Genomic DNA, 20,961 nt, shown 5'->3' on the forward strand with positions numbered 1-20,961 from the left:
ACTCCCTTTTTCTAATATCAATTGGTGATCCCACGAATTCTTTTATGAGAATCAATAATCTAGAAGGATCCGTAAACAATATCAACAATAAATATTTGTTGCGTCACACATCACGTGTCTCGAAAAAGTAGTTATTTTGATTGTATTTAATTTCATTGCGATAAATTCACAAAAAAAGAAAAGAATAAAAAGGCATAAAAAACCTTAAAAATTCCAAAAGAGACAGCACCAGTGTCGAAGCAGTTGAAAATTCTCGTTGAAAGTCATAGAATAACTAATTAACTCCTTAATCTCCGGAAAAATCCGAATCCATATTTCTAATTGCAAAAGATTTTGTCTATAAAACCAGAGGATCTCCACCATTACCTCTGCTTGAAACCATCCTCTCTTTTTCGTGACTTTTCTTCTCGTATCTCAACTGCAAATTCGATCATCCGTGACACTTGTCTACGCTAAACCACTCAAAATTCCCGTGTCCCTTTAGCTTCTCCCGCTTTGAATTGAGATTTGAGAGGTAGGAGACAGGTGGGAGAGGAGAAAGATTGAATCTTTACTTGAGAGGCTATATATATAGAGAGAAGGATGAGTAAGAAGATAGAGAAAATGGCATCGATTGATGCACAATTGAGGCTGTTGGCGCCCGGGAAGGTGTCTGAGGATGATAAGCTGGTGGAGTATGATGCTCTTCTCTTGGACCGTTTTCTTGATATTCTTCAAGACTTGCATGGAGAGGAGATCAGAGAAACGGTATGGAGCTTTGTTTTTGTCCATTTTTTGGGATTTTGAGTTGGTTTTTGCTGTTCTTGATTGTGGACTGTGAAGTAAGTTGTGTTAGATTGGAATTTTTTTGTGAATTGCTTTTATGTTTTGGGAATTTTTGTGTTTGTTTATGGTTTGACTTTGAAAAGTTGTTGAATGTATATGCTTTTCCAGTTGGTCTAAGTTGAAGTCAGGATTAGTTCTTGTAGAGTTGTTTGTTTATTTAGATAGTGTAGTTTTTGGTCAATATTGGTGAAAAATTGATACTGTTAAACTTACATTTTTGGAGAGGCCTTTTTAGATAATGCAGTTGCTTGTTGTTACATTACTGCTTTGCTTGTTTTGGATCTGTTTGAAATTTAGGCTTTTGTCAAATTGAGCATGTGTTCATGTGTAATGTGGAGCTGAGCTTACTCCTTCTGAATTAGCCCTCTTCGTCGAGGTCGCGGTCATTGGTATAAGTAGATGATGGGATGTGGTTAAACTTATTAATTTGGAGAGACCTTTTCAGATAATGCAGTTGATTGTTGTTAAATTACTGCTGTGCTTGTTTTGGATCGGTTTGAGGTTTTGTCAAATCGAACGCGTGTTCATGGTACAACATAGGTTTCTTGGGAGCTTACTGCCTTCTTAAGTAGCCCTCTTTGTTTGAGGTTGCTGTCATTGGTCTAAGTAGATGATGGAATGTACGAAATTTGCAGCTATGTTTACGACGTTTTGCTGAAGCATATGTTTTTGGTATTGAAATGTGGACCAGGTTCAGGACTGCTACGAGATCTCTGCTGAGTATGAAGGCAAACGCGACCCTCAGAAACTGGAAGAGCTGGGACGAGTCCTCACGAGTTTGGATGCAGGGGACTCCATTGTCATTGCAAAGTCTTTCTCCCACATGCTCAACTTGGCCAACCTTGCTGAGGAGGTCCAGATTGCTTACAGACGCAGGAATAAGCTGAAGAAGAACGACTTCTCGGATGAGGCCTCTGCAACGACTGAATCTGACATCGAGGAGACTCTCAAGAGGCTGGTTGAGGAGCTGAACAAGACGCCCGAAGAAGTTTTTGAGGCTTTGAAAAACCAAACTGTCGACTTGGTCCTAACCGCTCATCCCACTCAGTCTGTTCGCAGATCTTTGCTTCAAAAACACGCAAGGTTTGTCACACAGCTTGATCTAGTATGATTTGATTGAGTAGGAAGAGCGAGAGCGCTAACGTATTCGACTTTTCCCAGGATTCGCGACTGCTTGACTCAGCTAAACGCAAAGGACATCACCCCCGATGATAAGCAGGAGCTTGACGAGGCATTGCAAAGAGAGGTAACTCACTGCTAATGGTACATTGTTTATAGTTGCAATGATCTAGCGAAAGCGAACATATTCTAAACATGTTTGTTTTTGCGGGTTTGTTCAGATACAAGCTGCATTTCGTACTGACGAGATCAGGAGAAACCCCCCGACTCCTCAAGATGAGATGAGGGCTGGAATGAGTTACTTCCACGAGACCATATGGAAGGGAGTGCCAAAATTCTTGCGACGTGTGGACACTGCTCTGAAGAACATCGGGATAAACGAGCGCGTTCCTTACAACGCCCCTCTTATTCAATTCTCCTCCTGGATGGGTGGAGATCGCGATGGTATCGCCCTTCTTCCTTACTTTCCTGTTTGTAGCTACATTTTGAAATGTCACGAGTCGAAGCGGAGATGAACGCTACGTGATTGTAGGCAATCCTCGGGTGACTCCCGAAGTTACAAGAGATGTATGCTTATTGTCTAGGATGATGGCTGCTAACTTATACTTCTCACAGATCGAAGATCTCATGTTCGAGGTGAGAAACTGGCCTTAAAAAAGTTATCAGCTAAGCATCTTCAAATCTCCGAATTTCTAACGAGCCACGACCCTTCTGTATGTTGTCCTCGTTAGCTTTCAATGTGGCGCTGCAGCGATGAACTCCGCGTGCGTGCAGAAGAACTCCACAGCTCTTCCAAGAGGGACGCTAAACATTACATCGGTATGCTAATATGTTTGATTGATTACTTGTTGTTTGCTCGATAACAAACTCACTTGTCTCTTCTGAACTCTTTTCATCAGAATTTTGGAAGCAAGTTCCCGCGAATGAGCCTTATCGTGTTATTCTCGGAGACGTGAGGGACAAGCTCTCTCACACTCGTGAACGTGCTCGCCAGTTGCTTACAAACGGAACATCCGATATTCCTGATGAGTTTACCTTCACTAACACAGAAGAGGTTTGCTGATGAAAAAAACTTCTTTTATGGTCAGTTTGTTTCTTGAAAATAAATTTGTGGTTTTGAAATATAATGTGTTTTATGTTCAGTTTCTGGAGCCTCTCGAGTTGTGCTACCGATCGCTCTGTGCCTCCGGTGATCGACCAATTGCTGACGGGAGCCTTCTCGATTTTCTACGACAAGTTTCGACGTTTGGACTATCGCTCGTGAGGCTTGACATCCGGCAAGAGTCGGATAGGCACACCGATGTTCTGGATGCTATCACGAGGCACCTCGAGATCGGATCCTACAAGGAATGGCCCGAGGAGCGCCGTCAGGAGTGGCTTTTATCTGAACTCAGCGGCAAGCGTCCGTTGTTCGGCCCAGACCTTCCGAAAACAGAGGAGATCGCCGATGTCCTCGACACGTTCCACGTCCTTGCTGAGCTCCCCTCGGACAGCTTTGGCGCCTACATTATCTCGATGGCGACTTCCCCGTCTGATGTGCTCGCCGTCGAGCTTTTGCAACGAGAGTGCCACGTCAAGACCCCTCTAAGAGTGGTTCCCCTGTTCGAGAAACTTGCTGATCTTGAGGCCGCTCCTGCGGCCGTGGCTCGTCTCTTCTCCATAGATTGGTACCGCGAAAGGATCAACGGGAAGCAAGAGGTCATGATCGGATACTCGGACTCGGGGAAGGACGCTGGTCGGCTTTCTGCTGCGTGGCAGCTGTATAAGGCTCAGGAGGAGCTCATCAAGGTGGCGAAGGAATTCGGGGTGAAGCTCACGATGTTCCATGGCCGAGGAGGGACTGTCGGACGAGGAGGCGGGCCGACTCACCTTGCCATATTGTCTCAGCCGCCGGACACCATTCATGGCTCTCTCCGTGTCACGGTTCAGGGAGAAGTCATCGAGCAGTCGTTCGGAGAGGAGCACTTGTGTTTCAGAACGCTCCAGAGATTCACCGCTGCCACGCTCGAGCATGGAATGCACCCTCCGATCGCCCCAAAGCCCGAGTGGCGCGTCCTCATGGACGAGATGGCTGTTATCGCCACGAAAGAATACCGCTCAGTTGTCTTCCAAGAGCCTCGATTCGTTGAATACTTTCGTCTCGTAAGTACTAATGCTTTGTTAGGTTGTCGTTTCTCTTAACGTGTAGCTTGCATTTACCTCCTTCGCGTCTCGTTGGCCTTGTTGTTGTTCTTCAGGCGACGCCCGAGCTGGAGTATGGCCGGATGAACATTGGGAGCCGTCCGTCTAAGAGAAAACCGAGTGGTGGCATAGAGTCCCTCCGAGCAATCCCGTGGATATTTGCGTGGACACAGACGCGATTCCATCTCCCAGTCTGGCTCGGTTTTGGGGCTGCGATGAACGAGGTAATCCGCAAAGACATCAAGAATCTGCAGATGCTACGAGACATGTACAACGGGTGGCCGTTCTTTAGAGTGACGATCGACTTGATCGAGATGGTCTTCGCCAAGGGCGACCCCAAGATCGGTGCTCTGTGCGACAAGCTCCTCGTCTCCGAGGATCTTTGGGCCTTGGGAGAGCAGCTCCGCGCCAACTATCAAGCGACTCAGGACATGATCCTTCAGGTGAGATGTGAATCCTCTCATTGTTTATAAACACTTGCAAGGTTCTTGATTGCAAGAAACGAGCACGATGCTTCGAGAAACGAGCGTATACTCACTCGTTCGCTCGCAGGTTGCTGGACACAAGGAGATCCTGGAAGGAGACCCCTACCTGAGGCAGAGGCTGAGGCTCCGTGACCCATACATCACGGTCCTCAACGTGTGCCAGATCTACACGTTGAAGCGCATCCGGGACCCCACCTACAGCGTGAAGGTGGGCCCGCATCTGTCGAAGGAGATCATGGAGATGGACACCAGCAAGCCGGCGGATGAGCTGGTGAAGCTGAACCCCACGAGCGAGTATGCCCCGGGACTGGAGGACACGCTCATCCTCACCATGAAGGGTATCGCAGCCGGGTTGCAGAACACCGGCTAGTCGGGGCGGCCGTGGCTGAGTTGGGAGATGATTCTTTTGCTTGATTGTTGTCCCTTCCCACTTTTGGGAAGAGAGAAGGCATTGAAGAAAAGAAATAAGTGTAGTGATGATAATAGTACTTGGTGTGTGTTTTTATGTTATCAACTTGTAACTTTTGGTGTTTGATGTTAATTTGAGGAGCAAACTTAGATTATTTGAGGCCAATAATAATTGTCCCCAAAACACTACTTTGTGAATTATTTCAGAAATGTTACTTTTATGTAGCAGCTTAATTAATTAGGGCATCTTCGACGGTGTGTCTAGCATGCATGCGTATTGTGTGCCTCATCGCGCTTGTGCACGCACATTGTGCTATGTGAAAACACAAGCTTGCGATGCGCCACTCGTCCTCGGCGTTGTACATGCATGGCAAAAATCGGACCATTTTCAACTTTTAATTATACAATTTCCAGCTATTAATTATGTAATTTTAATGAAAATTGTATTTATAATTAATTATATAGGAATTTAATTATGATATACACAACAATAAATAATTAGTAAAATAAGAACTGAGAAAAATGTATAAAAACTATGACGTGCTCTTGTCTTGAGAAAAATGTATAGTAAATAGGTATGCTTTAAACCTCGTAGAATAGTTTTGCCATCCTCCAATTAAATTGAAATTAGGTTACATTTGATTTCTTTTTACCAAGAAATTAGTACTAATCAAGTAGATTGCTTCGGTGTTGAACTGTTTTTCAATAAACAAGTGGTTAAATTCATTTATTTGTTTGTTTTTATATTGATATGAATTGAAGTATTATAAAATTAGTTTTACATTTGAGGGGGCTTGAGCCCCTTTTACTTCTACATATGCCCGCCAATTATTCAAACAAAAAACTATACTCAGCCAATTCACAAGCGAAAGTAAAAAAAAAAAAACTCAGAGTAATTAACAAGAATCAAGATAATCAAGTAATAATTCAAGAATTAAAAAGAATCAACGATTTCCATTCACAATATTCATTAAAATCAAATTATAGCACGATCAAAAACATAAACCTACATATGAACATCATATATATATATACTCCGCCAATTCTCAATCCAAATTCCAAACAGAAGCAAAATTAAGAGTAATCATCTTGTTTAATCCAAGATAAAATCAACCAATCGGAATCAACATCGCCAAACTCCATCTCCCATCGCTCCACTCCTGATGAGTCCTCAGCACATTCTTATGATAAAAAATCTCATCTCCGGTGGTCTCGAAGAACACCGAATAGCTGTCTCCGCTCCTCCCGGTGATCCTCCCCCACCACCACCCCTCGTTGTCGAACGCGTCCACCACGTCGTACACCCGGTACCTCTCCGCCGGATCCGGCGGCGGCCGCGGCCGGACCTCCGCCGCGCTCACCACCTCGCGCAGTGGCCCCGAGAAATCGTCCTTGAGCAGAGTGCGGTACTGCACCAGGTAACCGTCCTTCCCCAGATCGGCCACCACCGTCGCCTCGAAGTAGGAGCCGACGAAGCCTTCCTGCGCGCTAGCCACCTCCACCAGATCGCCGCGCCGGAAGCGCTGCGGATTGAAGTTCACACGAATTGACGGCATCGTTAGAGTTGTTGAATTTGATTGAAGTTGATTTTGATTTTGATTTTGATTTTAGAGGAGGAGAAGAAGAGAGGGGTATTTATAGGATTTGGGAGATTTGAATTTATGGTAAGCTATAATAAACGGAAACTGGCTAATAAGTAAACATAGGGTTTGGGAGATTTTAATTTATGGTAAGATATAATAAATGGAAACTGACTTATATGTAAACTTGCCTTATTTAGTTTTCGTATTACGTAGTAATTAAGAATTAATATAAATTATTATACGCAGCAAATTAAGTTCAACACAAATTTTAGGTTTGATTGTAAATTCCAATTATCGTTTTTGCTTGTGGATTGGTGCTATTTTTGTAACATATTGTATTTATAGCATATATTAGCATGGATTGTTGTTAAGCTCTCTCTCTAATTAAACATTTCAACCAATAACTCATAAATTTCATGCCGACCAAGAAATATGTCATCTTAGCCGGAACGGAGGTAGTAGTAGAGTAGCACTCCCTTCGTCCTAGCTAAGATGACACACTTTCCTTTTTTATTTGTCTAAACTAAGATGACATATTTTTATTTTTAGTAACTTTCTCTCTCTAATTAATACAATCAATCACTTTTTTGTTTCTTTAATTAAACTCTCTTTTTTTCTCAATTTAATACTTACACCTACTATTTCTCTCCCCAATTAATAACATTAATCCACAACTTCTAAAATTTCGTACTCACTCCGTCCCATAGTAGATGACATAGTTGAAGAATGACACGAGATTTTAGGAGATATTCCCTCCGTCCCGGACTACTTGCACTTATTTCCTTTCTGGGCGTCCCAAGTTATTTGCACTATTTCCATTTTTAGTAAAAATTTTCACCTACAGCCGTAATATTTGACTTTGCTATACACTCATTCCTTAATCTCCGTGCCGAAAATGAAACGTGCGAGTAGTACGAGATGAAGGGAGTATTGTTTTATGTGTTAGATAGAGAGAGAAAATAATATATTTATATTAATGTGAGATAGAACTTTTTCCATAAGACCATCCACAATGCCGCCCAGCCGAGCGCCGGCGCTGGGCAGTCTATTGCAGTCGCCCAGCGGGCGAATGGAGAGAGAAACCGCGCAGCGCTGGGCGGTCGCGTGGCGCTGGGCGGTCCGCTCGGCGCTATTGCAGCGCCGGGATCGCCCAGCGCACCGCCTAGCGCGAAATTTTAAATTTTTTTTCCCGAAACACTATATATACGCACTTTGTTCGTCATTTTTATTCGCACCACTTATTTTTAAATTAATGTATTTTTTTAAATTATTGTACTTTTTAAAATTTTAATATTATTATTAAACTTTTCCCGTATATGTCTCGTAAATTAAATTTCGTATATTGTGTGATTGTTAATTATTTCATTTTGTATATATTTGTTAATAGTGATGTGGATATTATGTGGCTAGGCTATGGCTGGGCTATTTGCTTGTTTTGATGATGTGCCAGGAGGATTTTTAGTGCTGATGATGTAGCAGTGGCTAGGCTATGGCTGGGCTATTCCTATTTGGACGGTCTAAAAGAAAATGTGACTATCTCTTGTGATCGCAAAATTTTAATTGGACGGAGTATACGAAAGTAGCGTAGAAACCGTAGGGAACTGAATAAAAGTCACAGGAGGGAGCAGTTGGTCAGTCAATCAATCATTTCTCTAAATTTTTCCCAACCACTTTCTATCTCTCTCCTCACTCTCCCCTACTCCTACTTTCCCCTTTTGTTGCTGTGGAAATCGACTCTCAAAATAAATCCGCAGGTGTCAAAAAACCTAGAGAGAGAGAGAGCGAGTGCCTTTGGATCGGCGATGGCTTCCTCTTCAGATCGCGAAACCGCTGTTTACATCGCTAAACTTGCCGAGCAAGCTGAGCGATACGACGGTAAACCCTCCCTGGCTCGGACTAAGTTTGGCTTTATATGGATCGATTAGTTTAGCATGAATATCGATCTCGTCTCTGCTTGCGCTTTGCTTAACTCTGTTCTAATTTTTGGGGAGCTTGAAGTAGTAAACCATTTGCTTCTGCTTGTTATACTGCTTTGCTTGATGTTGTTGCAGCTATGTTAGAAGGATGGAGGTTGAAATTTCTGCTTAAATGCTTTCTGATAGTATATATTTGGAGCTCTAAATTCATCTCTCATAGTGTTTAGCGAACTTTTTTTTTTCGGTTTTAGGGGTTTCAAGTTTTAATTTATGTTTTAAATAACTGGATAGTGTTTTACCTGTTCAGCTCTACTGATTCTGGTTTTGATAATCCTGATCTAGAGAATTTGGTTTTACGTTGTTTTGATTTAACAGAAGTTAACGTAGTAATTTGGCTGGTGTTTTGAAAAATTGGGGTAATTTTGCAGAGATGGTGGAATCAATGAAAAATGTGGCTAAAATGGATGTGGAGTTAACAATCGAAGAGAGGAACTTGCTATCTGTTGGGTACAAGAATGTGATCGGGTCTAGAAGAGCTTCATGGAGAATATTATCTTCGATTGAGCAGAAGGAAGAGTCCAGAGGAAATGAGCAGAATGCTAAGCGGATCAAGGAGTACCGCCAGAAGGTTGAGTTAGAGCTCACTAATATTTGTAGTGATATCATGACTGTCGTTGATGAGCATCTTATTCCTTCCTGCACAGCTGGTGAATCAACTGTGTTTTACTATAAGATGTAAGAAGTTACTCTGTTATTGACAAATTATGGATTTATGATTTTTAGTTTTTTGTCCTTTTTACTGCTAACTTGAGTGTCTTTCACCTTCTCAGGAAAGGGGATTACTATAGGTATTTGGCTGAATTTAAGGCAGGTAATGACAGGAATGACGTTGCTGATCAGTCACTGAAAGCATATGAGGTATATGTTGGGTTTCTTTATCAATTTACAGTTTATGAATAAGGTTTCCGCCAAGCTAACCCCACCCCCAAAGGAAGGATAGGATTTCGTAATGCTTACTGATTCTTGTTTGTCATATGTGATGTTTCTGTTTACAAATGATCCAAGAATTGATACAACAATGGTTAATAACTTAATCTCAATATGTGATAACCTGATTTTTTTTAGTTGTGATAACCTGGATCTTAAAGTGCATCTGAAGAAGATTTTCTTTGCAGTAAATGATAATGAAATATTATATGTTGTTTGTTCATTTACTTACTATTTCTAGTTGTAATCTATATACTGACTCTACTGGCATAATAACCTACCTATTTCAGTTTTGTTATATACTTACTATTCTTCTTTGAACTTGGTTAAAGTTGGCTACTAAATCTGCTGAGACGGAACTGCCTCCAACGCATCCTATTCGCTTGGGGCTGGCTTTGAACTTTTCAGTCTTTTACTATGAAATTTTGAATTCCCCTGAAAGGTATGTCTTCTCAGCAATACTGTTGATTCTGAGATAATATTCAGTCACTTTTAAATTCATCTCAACTTCCTTATCTATATGTTCCAGGGCGTGCCATCTTGCAAAGCAAGCTTTTGATGAAGCTATCTCTGAGCTTGATAGCTTGAACGAAGAATCGTACAAGGATAGCACCTTAATTCTGCAACTGCTTAGGGACAACCTCACACTGTGGACCTCTGACATTCCAGAGGATGGAGGTAACCTTACATGACAGCCATTAGAAATAGCGAAAACAAAATATATTAGTTTTTGTTTAATTTTAATGAGTAAAGACGTAAAGCTCTGCAAATATTCATTTCCTTTCCAGTTGACTTTCTTCATAGCAACTCAGGATCTTCTGAAATTTTCACATCTAAATGTTTGGTGCCAAAACATAACATGTCATTTCTATTCCCGATGTTCCTTTTATTTGTTCTTTTCATATCTCTACGCTATGAATTTCCTACATGCGTTGCTGAGGTTGACCATATTAGGCTTTAAGATGTGCTGCTGTTATATTATTTTAAGTGCATCATTAATAATGAAGACTTTATGAATTATAATAAGAGAACTATGCATAATCATCCAAGAATAAACCCTTCTCAAAGCATATTCTTTCCATTGGATTTCCATCATATTTTAAAGCAGAAACTTACCAAATGTGACAACATCTGTTGCCTGCCACTTGTTTGTGGAAAATTATCGAAAAACCTTAGGGCACTCATCCTCCAAGATTCTTTCTCGTTCTTCTGAAAGTATGTAATCTCTTATCCCTTGCTTGCAGACGAAGCACAAAAGCAGGATGCTGCCTCCAAGGCAGGAGGCGAAGGTGCACTTGCTAAGGTGCGTTTTTTTTTTCTCCCATCCCCTTTTACTTAGTTATTACACTTACAAATTGACTGTTCGCCCGGGTCCCAACTGCACTCTTTTTATATGTACATTGCAGTGAACGATCGGTGATTTGTCGAGGAGATATGCTTGTATGGGGTCGAAGTAGATACGTTGTGTTTATGTTTGTGTATTGATACTTTGTTCAGTGGTTGTGAATGATGCTGTTGGCTTGTGGTTTGTTTTATTGTTGTGGGATTTGATGTGGCGTATAGGTGGTTTAATTTTAGTGACTACCTTAGCCTAATTAACTCAACATATCATTATTTTCGTCTCCACCAAACTTTTCATTTCAATTATTCTCCTGCATACTAACATGTCTTCGGTGTAGTTTTGAACATGGTGACTTGAATCTCGGACCCGTTAGTTGGAAGAAGGAAACGTTTAACCAACTAAGTTGCTATTTGAATTAGTTGTTTGACAAAAACTTTGTTATCTTTCTTTCATTCTCGTTTTTATTTTATTCTCTATTCATTTAAAATAAATATATCAACTAAATTGGGGAAGGGGTATGACAGACTAATATAAATTGATTTTGAGTAATTTAACTTATTAATCCATTTTCTCATACATGCAAAACAAATAGGCATCTTTTTGGAAAACGTATTCAATGCATTTAATACTATTAATCGGTAAATATTGATATTTCATTAAACGTTTAAATAAAAATGTCTCAATCACATATGATAATTTATATCTCATGTGCCGAATAGTCCTTAACATTAATTTTTTACTTAAAAATATCATGCCACAGCAATTTCATTCCAAATTGCCCGGAATATTTCAACACCTTCTTGCAATTTGGTCTGGATATTTCATGGGACATTTTTAGTCGAAATTGAGTCGTTAGGTAACTCTTACAATTAAATATTTATTCTAAAACAAATAATATGTCAACTTTAAATCATAATTTTTTATTCCAAAATTGACTTTTAAAATTTGAAAGATATAATTTATTATTATAATTTTAAATACAATTAAAATAATACTCCTAGTAGGCTAGTACTACTACTACTAATGCATGAATATGCGAAAGAGGTGGCATATGCCAAGAACAATTCTATATCCAGAATTCCATATTCAGTTAGAATAATGCTTCCATGTTGAATTCACATAGAACTCAATCACATACCAATTCTATTCTCCAGCCACCATAAACCCTATTGCGATGAGAATCTATCCCTCTCTCTATTTCAATCCCAACGCTCCTCCTCCTCTCTCTCTCCTCCAATCCACACAACACCCTCACAAAACCGCATTCACAGTCTATGGGCTCCGCGGCGGAAAATTCGAGCTCCGATCCCCAAATTTCCGCCGTCATTTTCGATTTGGACGGCACCCTTTTGAACACAGGTATCGATTTCTTCCCGTTTCTCTCGGTTTCATTGTTGGATTGATTGATGCTGTTTCTGTGTGTCAGAGGATGTTACGAAGAATGTGTTGAAGAATTTCTTGGCGAAATACGGGAGGGTGCAGGATAGTGAAAAGGAGAGGAAGAGATTGGGGATGACTTTCAAGGAATCGTCTCTTACAATTGTGGATGACTATGATCTCCCTCTCACCACCGAGGAATACGTGAAGGAAATCTTGCCAATGTACCAGGGAACGTGAGTTTTCGCTTCGATTTTAGGGTCAAATGCAATTATCAGTTCTAAAAATCCTGTCTTTATAAGTATGCTGTTTTATGTTGAGTGATTTGATACTACTGTTTAGCTTAATTCAACACATCTGAAAGCGGCATGTGTGTTTGTGGGAGTATTAGTTCTAATTGTATAGGAAAAGCTCACTGTCTATGCTTTTCGGTAGAGTGACGCTTATTGTAATTGTTGTTGTTTTTAGCTTGTTTTATTGTCTATGGAGAAGATTGCATTGGATGTCTCAATGATGTTGTCTTGTGATCTCTTCGGTGTAGGTGGCTACTGGCCAAACCACTTCCTGGTGCTAACCGCCTCATGAGACATCTGCACAAGCACGGTGTGCCCTTTGGACTCGCGTCAAATTCTTTGAGGAAGAACATCGAGGGGAAAATATCTCACCATGATGGTAGCCAGTTACTTTCTTTTTGCTGTTGTGTCTACCTAATAACCTAATCATGGTTCATGATATCACATTTTACATAGAACTAGAAGACCCTATATATTAATGGTCATTGCTGTGTTCTAACATTCAGAGTTGATAACAAGTTGCTACAGTTTTGTCCACTTACTACTTCTTCAGGCCATTTTTGTAGTATAAAATAACAATGGGGGAGCAATTTAATCAATTAATTCCCAAAGACTCCGGAGAATAGTGCTAATATACAGTTTTTTTTCTCCGTTTTACTGTTGGAAATATGAGTACCATGTCATGAATATACTAGTCAATCAGAAATTCCCAGTTTAAACTTAGTTATCTGTTCATGATAAGTAAACTGGGACATGGTGCTTATATGTGTCCAAATATTGAACCTGTCTCTGCCATGGTATCCTCAAGCTGTTGTGTATTTTTTCTCACTATCAAGTCTCCACGTTGGTTATTTTGGGTGTCTCTAGTGACACTGGCTCTTTAGTTTTGTCGGAGAATATGTGTAGTCCTGCCCTGTTGAACCTAACCAACTGATTGTCATTTCAAAGCCCTCTTTTTACCTTTTTTCAGTGGAGAGACGCTTCCTTAGTTTCTGCCTAAATATCATTTTAATATTTTTGTGTATAGGTTGGAAGGATAACTTCAATGTCATTCTTGGAAGTGATGAGGTGAAATCAGGGAAGCCCGCTCCAGACTTGTAAGACAGATTTTGCATTTTTTGTGATACGCTTGTTGCTTTTGCTTAATTTTTTAATGTTGTGGTTACATATGATTTTTATCTCTCTCAAATTCCCCTCTCTCTGTTCATTTTTGTTATACTTGTTAGTTTACTCCAATCATTCATTTCCAGATGAATAGATGGAATTGACTTCCACTGAAACTAAATACTGTAGAATCTCTTATGAGTATAAAATGAGTTTATACCATTTCTGATGTTATACCGTTGTATTTTGTTAAACATGGTTTTCTATCTTGTATTTTAAATTAAATATATATTCAATGTTGCCACTGCACAGATTTTTTGAAGCTGCAAAGAGAATGGAAATGGATCCTTCATGTTGTCTTGTGATCGAAGACTCTGTGTAAGTTCACCATTGCATCATAAATAAACATGAAGATTTGCACCTTCGTAAATCCAGCTATTCTCCACATTATATTTTTCGCCACAGTTTACTTTAACTTTGTTGCTGCAACATATATTTTTTTCTGTACAAGAAGCTTTAATTTTTCCCGCATCTTGTCCTCCACAGTGTGGGTGTTAAAGCAGGAAAGGCTGCTAACATGAAGGTCGTAGCCGTGCCATCGCTTGAAAATGAATCTGATTCGTATTCAATTGCTGACTCAATACTGCACTCACTCCTAGATTTTCAACCAGAACATTGGGGTCTTCCTGAGTTTGATGATTGTACTGTCTCCTGCTTTCGTCAAATACACCCCCCGTTCCCATCCCTTGCTTGAGTAGATGCATGACTTTCTGATTTGATGATTGCAGGGGTTGATAATGCTTTGCCTACTGAACCCATTCTTCTCACGGGTGTCCTTAGCAACGGGCTTTTTCAGGCACACTCAGGTAGAACACTTAATTTCATTTACCTTCTCTTTCCAATATCTAATTTATTCTTCGATAACCTTTTTCTACAACTTTGGAAAACATTGTGGTCCAGATAATGGATTGTCTGACATTCCGAGTCAAATATGGGGACTATACATCGGCTGGGCCAAATTAGATGGGCAGGTCTCGAAGGCTGTAATCAGCATCTCTTCTAAGAAAACAATCGTGAGTACTTTTAGTCATCTTCTTTTGACATGTAATTCTAAATAGCATTTGGATCATGCATATACTTCGTCAGAGCTTCCCCGTTAATACTTAATACGTTCCTTCTTCATACTTTCTACACAGATAGAGAAGCCAGATGCATATATAACTTTATTTCCTCAATGATATTTAATTAGGTTCCTGTCACATTCTAGTTAATATGCTTTTAATCTGATCTTGGTCAAGATTTTGCCCATTACTCGAGATCATGTCAGTTCTGTAATTTAGTCTACCTCTTAACACCTCCGTGTGGCTTCTTTTGACGCAGCAACCATGTCTGCTCGATGGAGATCATGTTGCAAGTCACGACAATGAGATACAGTTGCTGCTCGTGGGCTACCTACGAAGATCATGCAGTCTGGTAAAAATAAACTTATTTTCGATATACTTGCTACTTTAGTTTGGCACTTGTCGATGTCTTCGTGTTTCAAGTCTCCACTAGACATCCATGCTTGCTTCTAATTCTAATTCAGCACCTGATATCGTATCATTCATTCGAAATAGTTGATGCAGGGGAATATGTTGAACAGCCCAGAGGTTGTTGATGAAGACAAAGTGACAGCTGACGCTGCTTTAGATTTGCCTGAATTTTCCCATAAATTATTTGAATGTTGAAAAATGATGCTGCTGATTTAGTTTATTGCTTCTGCTTTTTGGTGAATATTATGTACTTTTTCTAAATTCCTGTCTATAAAACCATGTTTTTTAGTTCAAATAAAATGGATCAAATAATTGGAAGTGATCGTTTCATATTTTCTTTTTAATTTAATCATAGAGGACCTTGATGTGTCTATTTCCTAATTTTTCTAATTTGTAAGTTGTTTTATGTATTATTTTTATAGCATTTTCATCATAGATTACACTTGCTATGAGATATGTTAGAAAATAGTAACACATACACAATCACTAAAAACACCTAAATCGTCTCTAGGTGTTATCAAGGTATAAATATTTCAGTAGACATAAATATTTAGAAAGTATCTGATGAGAAAAAAATCTAATAAATGTATAAGAATTCCATATCCAGACACTAATTCTAATCAAGACCAGGTTCCACGGCACGATGTAAGTAGTGATATACATTTGATAGACACTACTGCTACTTTGTATGGTCAAAAATTGGTCCAAAAAAGTGATAATGTCGTTAAAATTTAACAGTCAAAACAATATTGAACCAATTAGTAACCTAAACACAATTTACCACGTGTAATTTTCATTTTTATTAATTAAATCGAAAAAGAAAAAAAATATCAAATTATGGTTTTGGATGAAAATGTCAATATAATGTTTCGAAAATATCAACACCATTGCTTTGAGAATGTTAACACAATGCTTTGAGAATGTTAACACTTTGCTTATATTGATATTCTATAGGTAGTATATTGACATATTTTATATATCATGTTGACATTTGTTATTGTACGAAAAAATTGAAAATTTTTGAATTTTTTTTCAAATTTTGACATTGTAAACATATGCAAGTGAGATCTCGTTAGAATTCTTATGAAATTATCTTTAATTTGATATATGTTGTGAGAAAAAATAATTTAAATTGAGAAAGTTATATGCGTTTTAAAATTATTTTTTTCAAAAGTTAATTACTACTAATTTGTTGTAAATTGACTCAATACCCTTATTGACTTTTTTGTTGATCGTATTAAGCCCTTTTGGGGCTAATGATTCCTATAATATCTCGATCTTGGAGTTGTGACTCAAAATATAAAACTCAAGAATATAAAACCAACTTAGAGGAATCAGAACAACAAACACCATCATATTATTACCAACTAGCAGAACAACCTTATGCCATACCGTCATACAGAACATAAATAAGAAAAACAGGATCCTAAGGTTCAACCAGAGCAGCCTTACTAGGCTGTGCAGCTCAGCTCAAACTGAGAAGAGAAGAAAGAAGACTTGCTGTGTCTTCAGTTGCCGGATTGTCGCAGCTCTGGGCGGACGAAATCCGCATCGGCAGGCACTGAGATGTCGACGGTGGGCCTCAGCTGGGCACATACTTCGATTGCGCCGTGCACAGGATCCGAGAGGAAGTTGCTCAAGAGGTCCTGGTTGATGGGGGAGCCGTTGTCCACAGCTACAAGGGCCTGCTGGGTGAGGATGTAATCAAATCTTGGGGCCCATTTCCTTGATCCCAACCTGGCTGTTGTCGAGCAGTTGTCAACCATGAATGATACACCGCGAGCGTGCATGAAAGGATTCAATGAGTCCACGGATTCGATCACACTCTCGTTTATAATTTCAGAGTATGAGTGCCCCTTCTTCCTCAAGATCTCAATCTGAGTTGTCCAAAAGCAAATTTAAGAACATTCAGTTAGATTAGAGGAACCATCAACTAAACAGAATAAATTCACATAACCACCATAGATTTCTGACGCCAAATCATTTAAGCTTGCTTCATATACAATGGGGAAATGAATATTCGATTGGAAAGAGACAACGCACCTGGGCCATCATCAATGCCACAAAGACTCCTGCGGTGAAAGGATACAGAGGTCCCAAGTCACCTGCTGGGCGTTGGGCTCTTACACGCTCACCAACTTTCCACATCCGGGTCTGATCGATTTTACCCATAGGGAAGGCAGGTAGGCCTTCCTTATCCTGAAGGAGAAAAACATACTGATAAATATCGGTTGAAGAAATAGGAAACACAACTGGTCTCATCAAAATGAGGTAGACATACATAAAATCGACGGCCAGCCAAGACAACACTCCTGATCTCACTGCCACTGGCCACATCTTCATAGCACTCGTAGAGGATGTCCATGCAGGGATAGTACGAAGCACTATACGCTGTCTCAAAGTCCTTTTTGCCTTGTGCATCCAAGGCATTATAGACTGCTAGCATACCCTGTAACAATTTCAGAAAGCAAATTAGTTCAATAAAAAAGAGCAATTAAAAGAACAAAGAAATTCAGTAATCTTCAGGCATCTTGAGGCAAAATATTGCAAGGGTGACGAAGATTCAAAAACAAATCGACACTTTGACTAACCTTTGTTGATATGGTCTTCGATATTGTCCCTGTAATGCTCTCAACTGTGTTCTTGTAAGCAAGATCTTCACTCATCCCATTTTCAGTGTACCTTCTGAATAAGCACTCAACAACACCATGCACGGCACCAAGCAAAATACCTGATGATCGAAAGGTGATTTAGAGAATTTATGAGCCAACATGGCACAAGTAACCTCAGGAGACATTCTTACCTCTCTCCCCAAAGATATCACTTTTATACTCCTGCTCCAAGGTAGTGGCGAAAGTGAAAGGTGAACCAAGGGCCACTGACCATCCAAGGGCAACATCAGTAGCTCTGCCATCAACATCCTTCAAGAAATAAAGAGAACACGTCAAACATTCACACCACAACAAAGTGTAACCTATATACATAAATCCTGTCATTGGATATAAACACATATAAACAAGATGGGTACCTGGTGAACAGCAAAACTTGAATTGATACCAGCACCATTCACTTCTTTCCCTTGCACATATAACCTTCTCACAGAGGGACCCATCCCCTTGGGACATACAGCTATTACACTAATGTTCTTGGGGAAGTCGAGACCCACGGACTGCAGATGTCCCAACAGGAACCCATGGGAAAGTCCAAGGATACTATTTGGTTTCATGTGTGAGAACACCTTCTCATAATTATCAGCCTGCAACATTGAACAAATTAAGAATAAAGACACCTCCAACAAAGAAAAACACATACGGCAAATCATAAAATTGATTGGTATAAACTTCTATGAGCATCATAACAATGCCACACAAGACTCGGAAAAAAGATGTGCCAGACGAATTAAGTAGTTGACATAAAATGAGGATTTAATCAAAGGCCTCAGTGAAGGTTCAAGGCAATTGTCACCTGAGCTGAGTCCGATATCAAGAGCATCACCAAATCACTGCCAGATATGGTTTCATATATGTCTCCAAGTGTCCCACTTTCTTCTGTAAACCCAGCAGCACGAGCCTCAGCAAATGAACTAGAACCCTTTCTCAAACCAATCTACATGAAAGTCAACATAAAATAAATCACTCACTTCAAAAAAGATCAGAACATGCCTCATCCACATAATGAGTCAAGTAAAAAAAACACAAAATTACCTTAACAACAATATCAGATTTCACTTCAGCAAGAGAATCCCTCAAGTTCTGTGCTTGAGCAGGTCCCTACACCAAAAACAAGACTTCACTTATAACAACAACGAATAAACACAGTATATTCTTGAAAAGAGAAGCAAAAGCAAATTATCTGAAATGCCACAACAAGACAACTTAACAAATACCAGATGCTGGATAAGACAAAATATCTCAATAATCACCAACATTCTCAGGTGATGTAGTAATAAAGTACCTGAGAGCCCCAACCAATCACCCCAATCTGCTTAATTCCCTTAAATGCATCTGGCAACAGCTTGAACAGATCCCTTCCTCCTCTCACAATGTACTGCATAGTGCATCCAATACAACAGCATCAGCAATCACACAAATTCAAACTCTAAATAATCATCAGATTAGTAATAGCTTAATACAAACATCTTACTACATCAGCTCATTATTCATTATTTATTACTCACTTGTTAATCCAAATTAAATATTAACAAAGAAAAAGAGCAGATCTATCTATATCTACATAGCTACCAAGCGTAATAAATTAATCAATCTCAGATTTGTTTAATCGGAGCATAAATAAACAGCATAAACCCTCTCAATAACATTTCCCCCAGATCCACCACACACATTTGGCAATTAACCCTAAACATATACCTCCTCGTGACCAGCGAGGTTGACCTTCTCCTTTTTGAAGACGGAGGTCTGGAAATCGAGAGACTCCTGAGGCTTGATAGCGGGAACAGAGACCATCCGCGCCGCCGAGGCGGAGCCGGTGGTGGCTCTGGAAGAAGCGGCGGAGCGGAGCGGCTTGAGAGAAGGGGAGGATGTGGAGAGGAAGCCGAGGGATGCGGCCGGAGCTTTGGTAGGAGGATTGAGAGCTGCGGTGGAGGTGGGGGAGGTGGAGAGAGAGGTGGGGGCGGCGGCCGCCATAGTACGTGTGGCTTTTCGAGTGCGAGAAGGAGTGAGAGAAAATGTGAGCTCAGATGAGTGAGATAGGGTTTGTGTGTTTCAGCTCACATTCCCTTATATAGTGGAAATGGGAATAGAATGGGTATATGTTTCTACTCTAATCTAAGGTTAAATAAAAGAGACGAAATATAAAAAAAATAATGTAATTAGTATTAGTGGATTATTCATTTTCTAAAATAGAAAATTTCCACTTTTAAGAAATAAATCAAAAATAAAATAATTTTTATTTTTTAAAAAACTTAGGGAGTAGGTTGAAGTTCGAATCACTATTAAGGTTGAGCATTAAATTGAGATAATTAATAAACACATATTTTAATACTTGTATAAAACTACATATGTGGAAATAGATAGAGTCATTTTTCTATTTAATGAAGTTTCAAGTTAATTGAGTTATTTCTATTTTTAGTAAAAAGTAATTTTTATTTTTACTTTATTCTCTCTTCATCTCTTTTACTTATTTCACTATCCATGTAACCATGTAACACTGTTCTTAAGCTTCGTACCGAAAAGAAATGTCTCTATTATTTAGGTGGACGTCTATAGTGAAGTAGACTAATCAATCAAACTATAATGAAATGAAAAATATACGTGGGACAAATTAATTACTCGTAATATTTTATAGTAGTAGTAATAATCTTCAACGTAGAGAGTTGATGTACGGAAATAAAATAAAGAATCAAACACCAACACGGCTACTCGGCGGCGCACGTGTCTATCCTACACGTGAGACTAGCACAAAAAGTTGGTAATCATTGAGATTTTGATTTGATTCAAAAAATTCACCACTAAATTCTTAATCGAATCAAACGAAAATTTGAAAAAAAAAATAGTACAGTAACTCTAATTTTTTATTATTATTTTAATATATATTTAAATATAGTCTGATGTTTTGGATTTCTTAGTTTTAAAAAATCAATTAGAACTGAATAGAATATTCAAGTTTTGACCCAAAAAAAAAATCTCATGTAATCGAAATCCATAAATTCAGAACCTAATGTTAAGGCCCAACTGAATTAAAATGGTTGACTGGACTTAGCCCAATTGTTAAATGTCTTTTTAGTACATGCACATGCAACATGTTTACTAATTACCTAAACAAAAAAAATGTTTCATGTGCATTGAATGGA

General features: G+C 39.3%; 5 protein-coding genes across 6 annotated transcripts; 3 read left to right on the forward strand and 2 right to left on the reverse strand.

Moving 5' to 3' along the window:
* Positions 1-288: 288 nt before the first annotated feature.
* On the forward strand, positions 289-5,239 carry LOC121741783 (phosphoenolpyruvate carboxylase 2-like). Its single transcript, XM_042134689.1, has 10 exons — positions 289-747; positions 1,517-1,908; positions 1,987-2,071; positions 2,166-2,388; positions 2,477-2,580; positions 2,676-2,763; positions 2,844-2,998; positions 3,088-4,086; positions 4,182-4,568; positions 4,678-5,239. The coding sequence occupies exons 1-10, from the start codon at positions 583-585 to the stop codon at positions 4,978-4,980; spliced, it is 2,901 nt and encodes a 966-aa protein (XP_041990623.1). The 5' UTR covers positions 289-582; the 3' UTR covers positions 4,981-5,239.
* An 888-nt stretch (positions 5,240-6,127) lies between these two features.
* Positions 6,128-6,574, reverse strand: LOC121810807 (protein AGENET DOMAIN (AGD)-CONTAINING P1-like). Its single transcript, XM_042211531.1, has one exon. It carries the CDS (start codon positions 6,572-6,574, stop codon positions 6,128-6,130), a length of 447 nt encoding a protein of 148 aa, XP_042067465.1.
* A 1,661-nt stretch (positions 6,575-8,235) lies between these two features.
* On the forward strand, positions 8,236-11,118 carry LOC121811397 (14-3-3 protein 9-like). The gene is made up of 7 exons (XM_042212249.1): positions 8,236-8,476; positions 8,946-9,252; positions 9,348-9,435; positions 9,837-9,946; positions 10,034-10,182; positions 10,749-10,807; positions 10,911-11,118. Exons 1-7 carry the CDS (start codon positions 8,404-8,406, stop codon positions 10,911-10,913), a joined length of 789 nt encoding a protein of 262 aa, XP_042068183.1. The 5' UTR covers positions 8,236-8,403; the 3' UTR covers positions 10,914-11,118.
* A 782-nt stretch (positions 11,119-11,900) lies between these two features.
* LOC121811180 (bifunctional riboflavin kinase/FMN phosphatase-like) lies at positions 11,901-15,470 on the forward strand. 2 transcript variants are annotated; one of them, XM_042211981.1, is made up of 10 exons: positions 11,901-12,205; positions 12,273-12,459; positions 12,765-12,895; positions 13,544-13,613; positions 13,933-13,998; positions 14,167-14,321; positions 14,409-14,486; positions 14,581-14,693; positions 15,001-15,093; positions 15,237-15,470. In XM_042211981.1, the coding sequence occupies exons 1-10, from the start codon at positions 12,121-12,123 to the stop codon at positions 15,345-15,347; spliced, it is 1,089 nt and encodes a 362-aa protein (XP_042067915.1). In that variant the 5' UTR covers positions 11,901-12,120; the 3' UTR covers positions 15,348-15,470. The 2 variants fall into 2 exon arrangements, with proteins under 2 accessions (XP_042067915.1, XP_042067916.1); XM_042211982.1 differs by having other exon boundaries at positions 15,246-15,470.
* Positions 15,471-16,486: 1,016 nt separating this feature from the next.
* Positions 16,487-19,869, reverse strand: LOC121810235 (ketol-acid reductoisomerase, chloroplastic). The gene is made up of 10 exons (XM_042211001.1): positions 19,520-19,869; positions 19,107-19,199; positions 18,857-18,922; positions 18,618-18,758; positions 18,181-18,408; positions 17,956-18,073; positions 17,744-17,883; positions 17,434-17,601; positions 17,196-17,351; positions 16,487-17,029 (listed from the first exon to the last, which is right to left on the reverse strand). Exons 1-10 carry the CDS (start codon positions 19,793-19,795, stop codon positions 16,661-16,663), a joined length of 1,755 nt encoding a protein of 584 aa, XP_042066935.1. The 5' UTR covers positions 19,796-19,869; the 3' UTR covers positions 16,487-16,660.
* Positions 19,870-20,961: the final 1,092 nt, after the last annotated feature.

This window comes from Salvia splendens, chromosome 7 (genome assembly GCF_004379255.2).
Source record: "Salvia splendens isolate huo1 chromosome 7, SspV2, whole genome shotgun sequence".
Classification (NCBI taxonomy): domain Eukaryota; kingdom Viridiplantae; phylum Streptophyta; class Magnoliopsida; order Lamiales; family Lamiaceae; genus Salvia; species Salvia splendens.

What these genes read in the sequence shown, in the direction of transcription:
- LOC121741783 (XM_042134689.1), top strand. Translation starts at nt 583, where the DNA reads ATGAGTAAGAAGATAGAGAAAATGGCATCGATTGATGCACAATTGAGG. An exon ending in ACGAGGCATTGCAAAGAGAG is followed by an intron (nt 2,072 to 2,165) that starts GTAACTCACTGC and finishes GGGTTTGTTCAG; the next exon opens with ATACAAGCTGCATTTCGTAC. An exon ending in GGACGCTAAACATTACATCG is followed by an intron (nt 2,764 to 2,843) that starts GTATGCTAATAT and finishes TCTTTTCATCAG; the next exon opens with AATTTTGGAAGCAAGTTCCC.
- LOC121810807 (XM_042211531.1), bottom strand. Translation starts at nt 6,574, where the DNA reads ATGCCGTCAATTCGTGTGAACTTCAATCCGCAGCGCTTCCGGCGCGGC.
- LOC121811397 (XM_042212249.1), top strand. Translation starts at nt 8,404, where the DNA reads ATGGCTTCCTCTTCAGATCGCGAAACCGCTGTTTACATCGCTAAACTT. An exon ending in GCAAGCTGAGCGATACGACG is followed by an intron (nt 8,477 to 8,945) that starts GTAAACCCTCCC and finishes GTAATTTTGCAG; the next exon opens with AGATGGTGGAATCAATGAAA. An exon ending in ACTGTGTTTTACTATAAGAT is followed by an intron (nt 9,253 to 9,347) that starts GTAAGAAGTTAC and finishes TCACCTTCTCAG; the next exon opens with GAAAGGGGATTACTATAGGT.
- LOC121811180 (XM_042211981.1), top strand. Translation starts at nt 12,121, where the DNA reads ATGGGCTCCGCGGCGGAAAATTCGAGCTCCGATCCCCAAATTTCCGCC. An exon ending in TCTTCCTGAGTTTGATGATT is followed by an intron (nt 14,322 to 14,408) that starts GTACTGTCTCCT and finishes TGATGATTGCAG; the next exon opens with GGGTTGATAATGCTTTGCCT. An exon ending in TACGAAGATCATGCAGTCTG is followed by an intron (nt 15,094 to 15,236) that starts GTAAAAATAAAC and finishes CATTCGAAATAG; the next exon opens with TTGATGCAGGGGAATATGTT.
- LOC121810235 (XM_042211001.1), bottom strand. Translation starts at nt 19,795, where the DNA reads ATGGCGGCCGCCGCCCCCACCTCTCTCTCCACCTCCCCCACCTCCACC. An exon ending in CAAGTTTTGCTGTTCACCAG is followed by an intron (nt 18,074 to 18,180) that starts GTACCCATCTTG and finishes TATTTCTTGAAG; the next exon opens with GATGTTGATGGCAGAGCTAC. An exon ending in CGAAGACCATATCAACAAAG is followed by an intron (nt 17,602 to 17,743) that starts GTTAGTCAAAGT and finishes AAATTGTTACAG; the next exon opens with GGTATGCTAGCAGTCTATAA.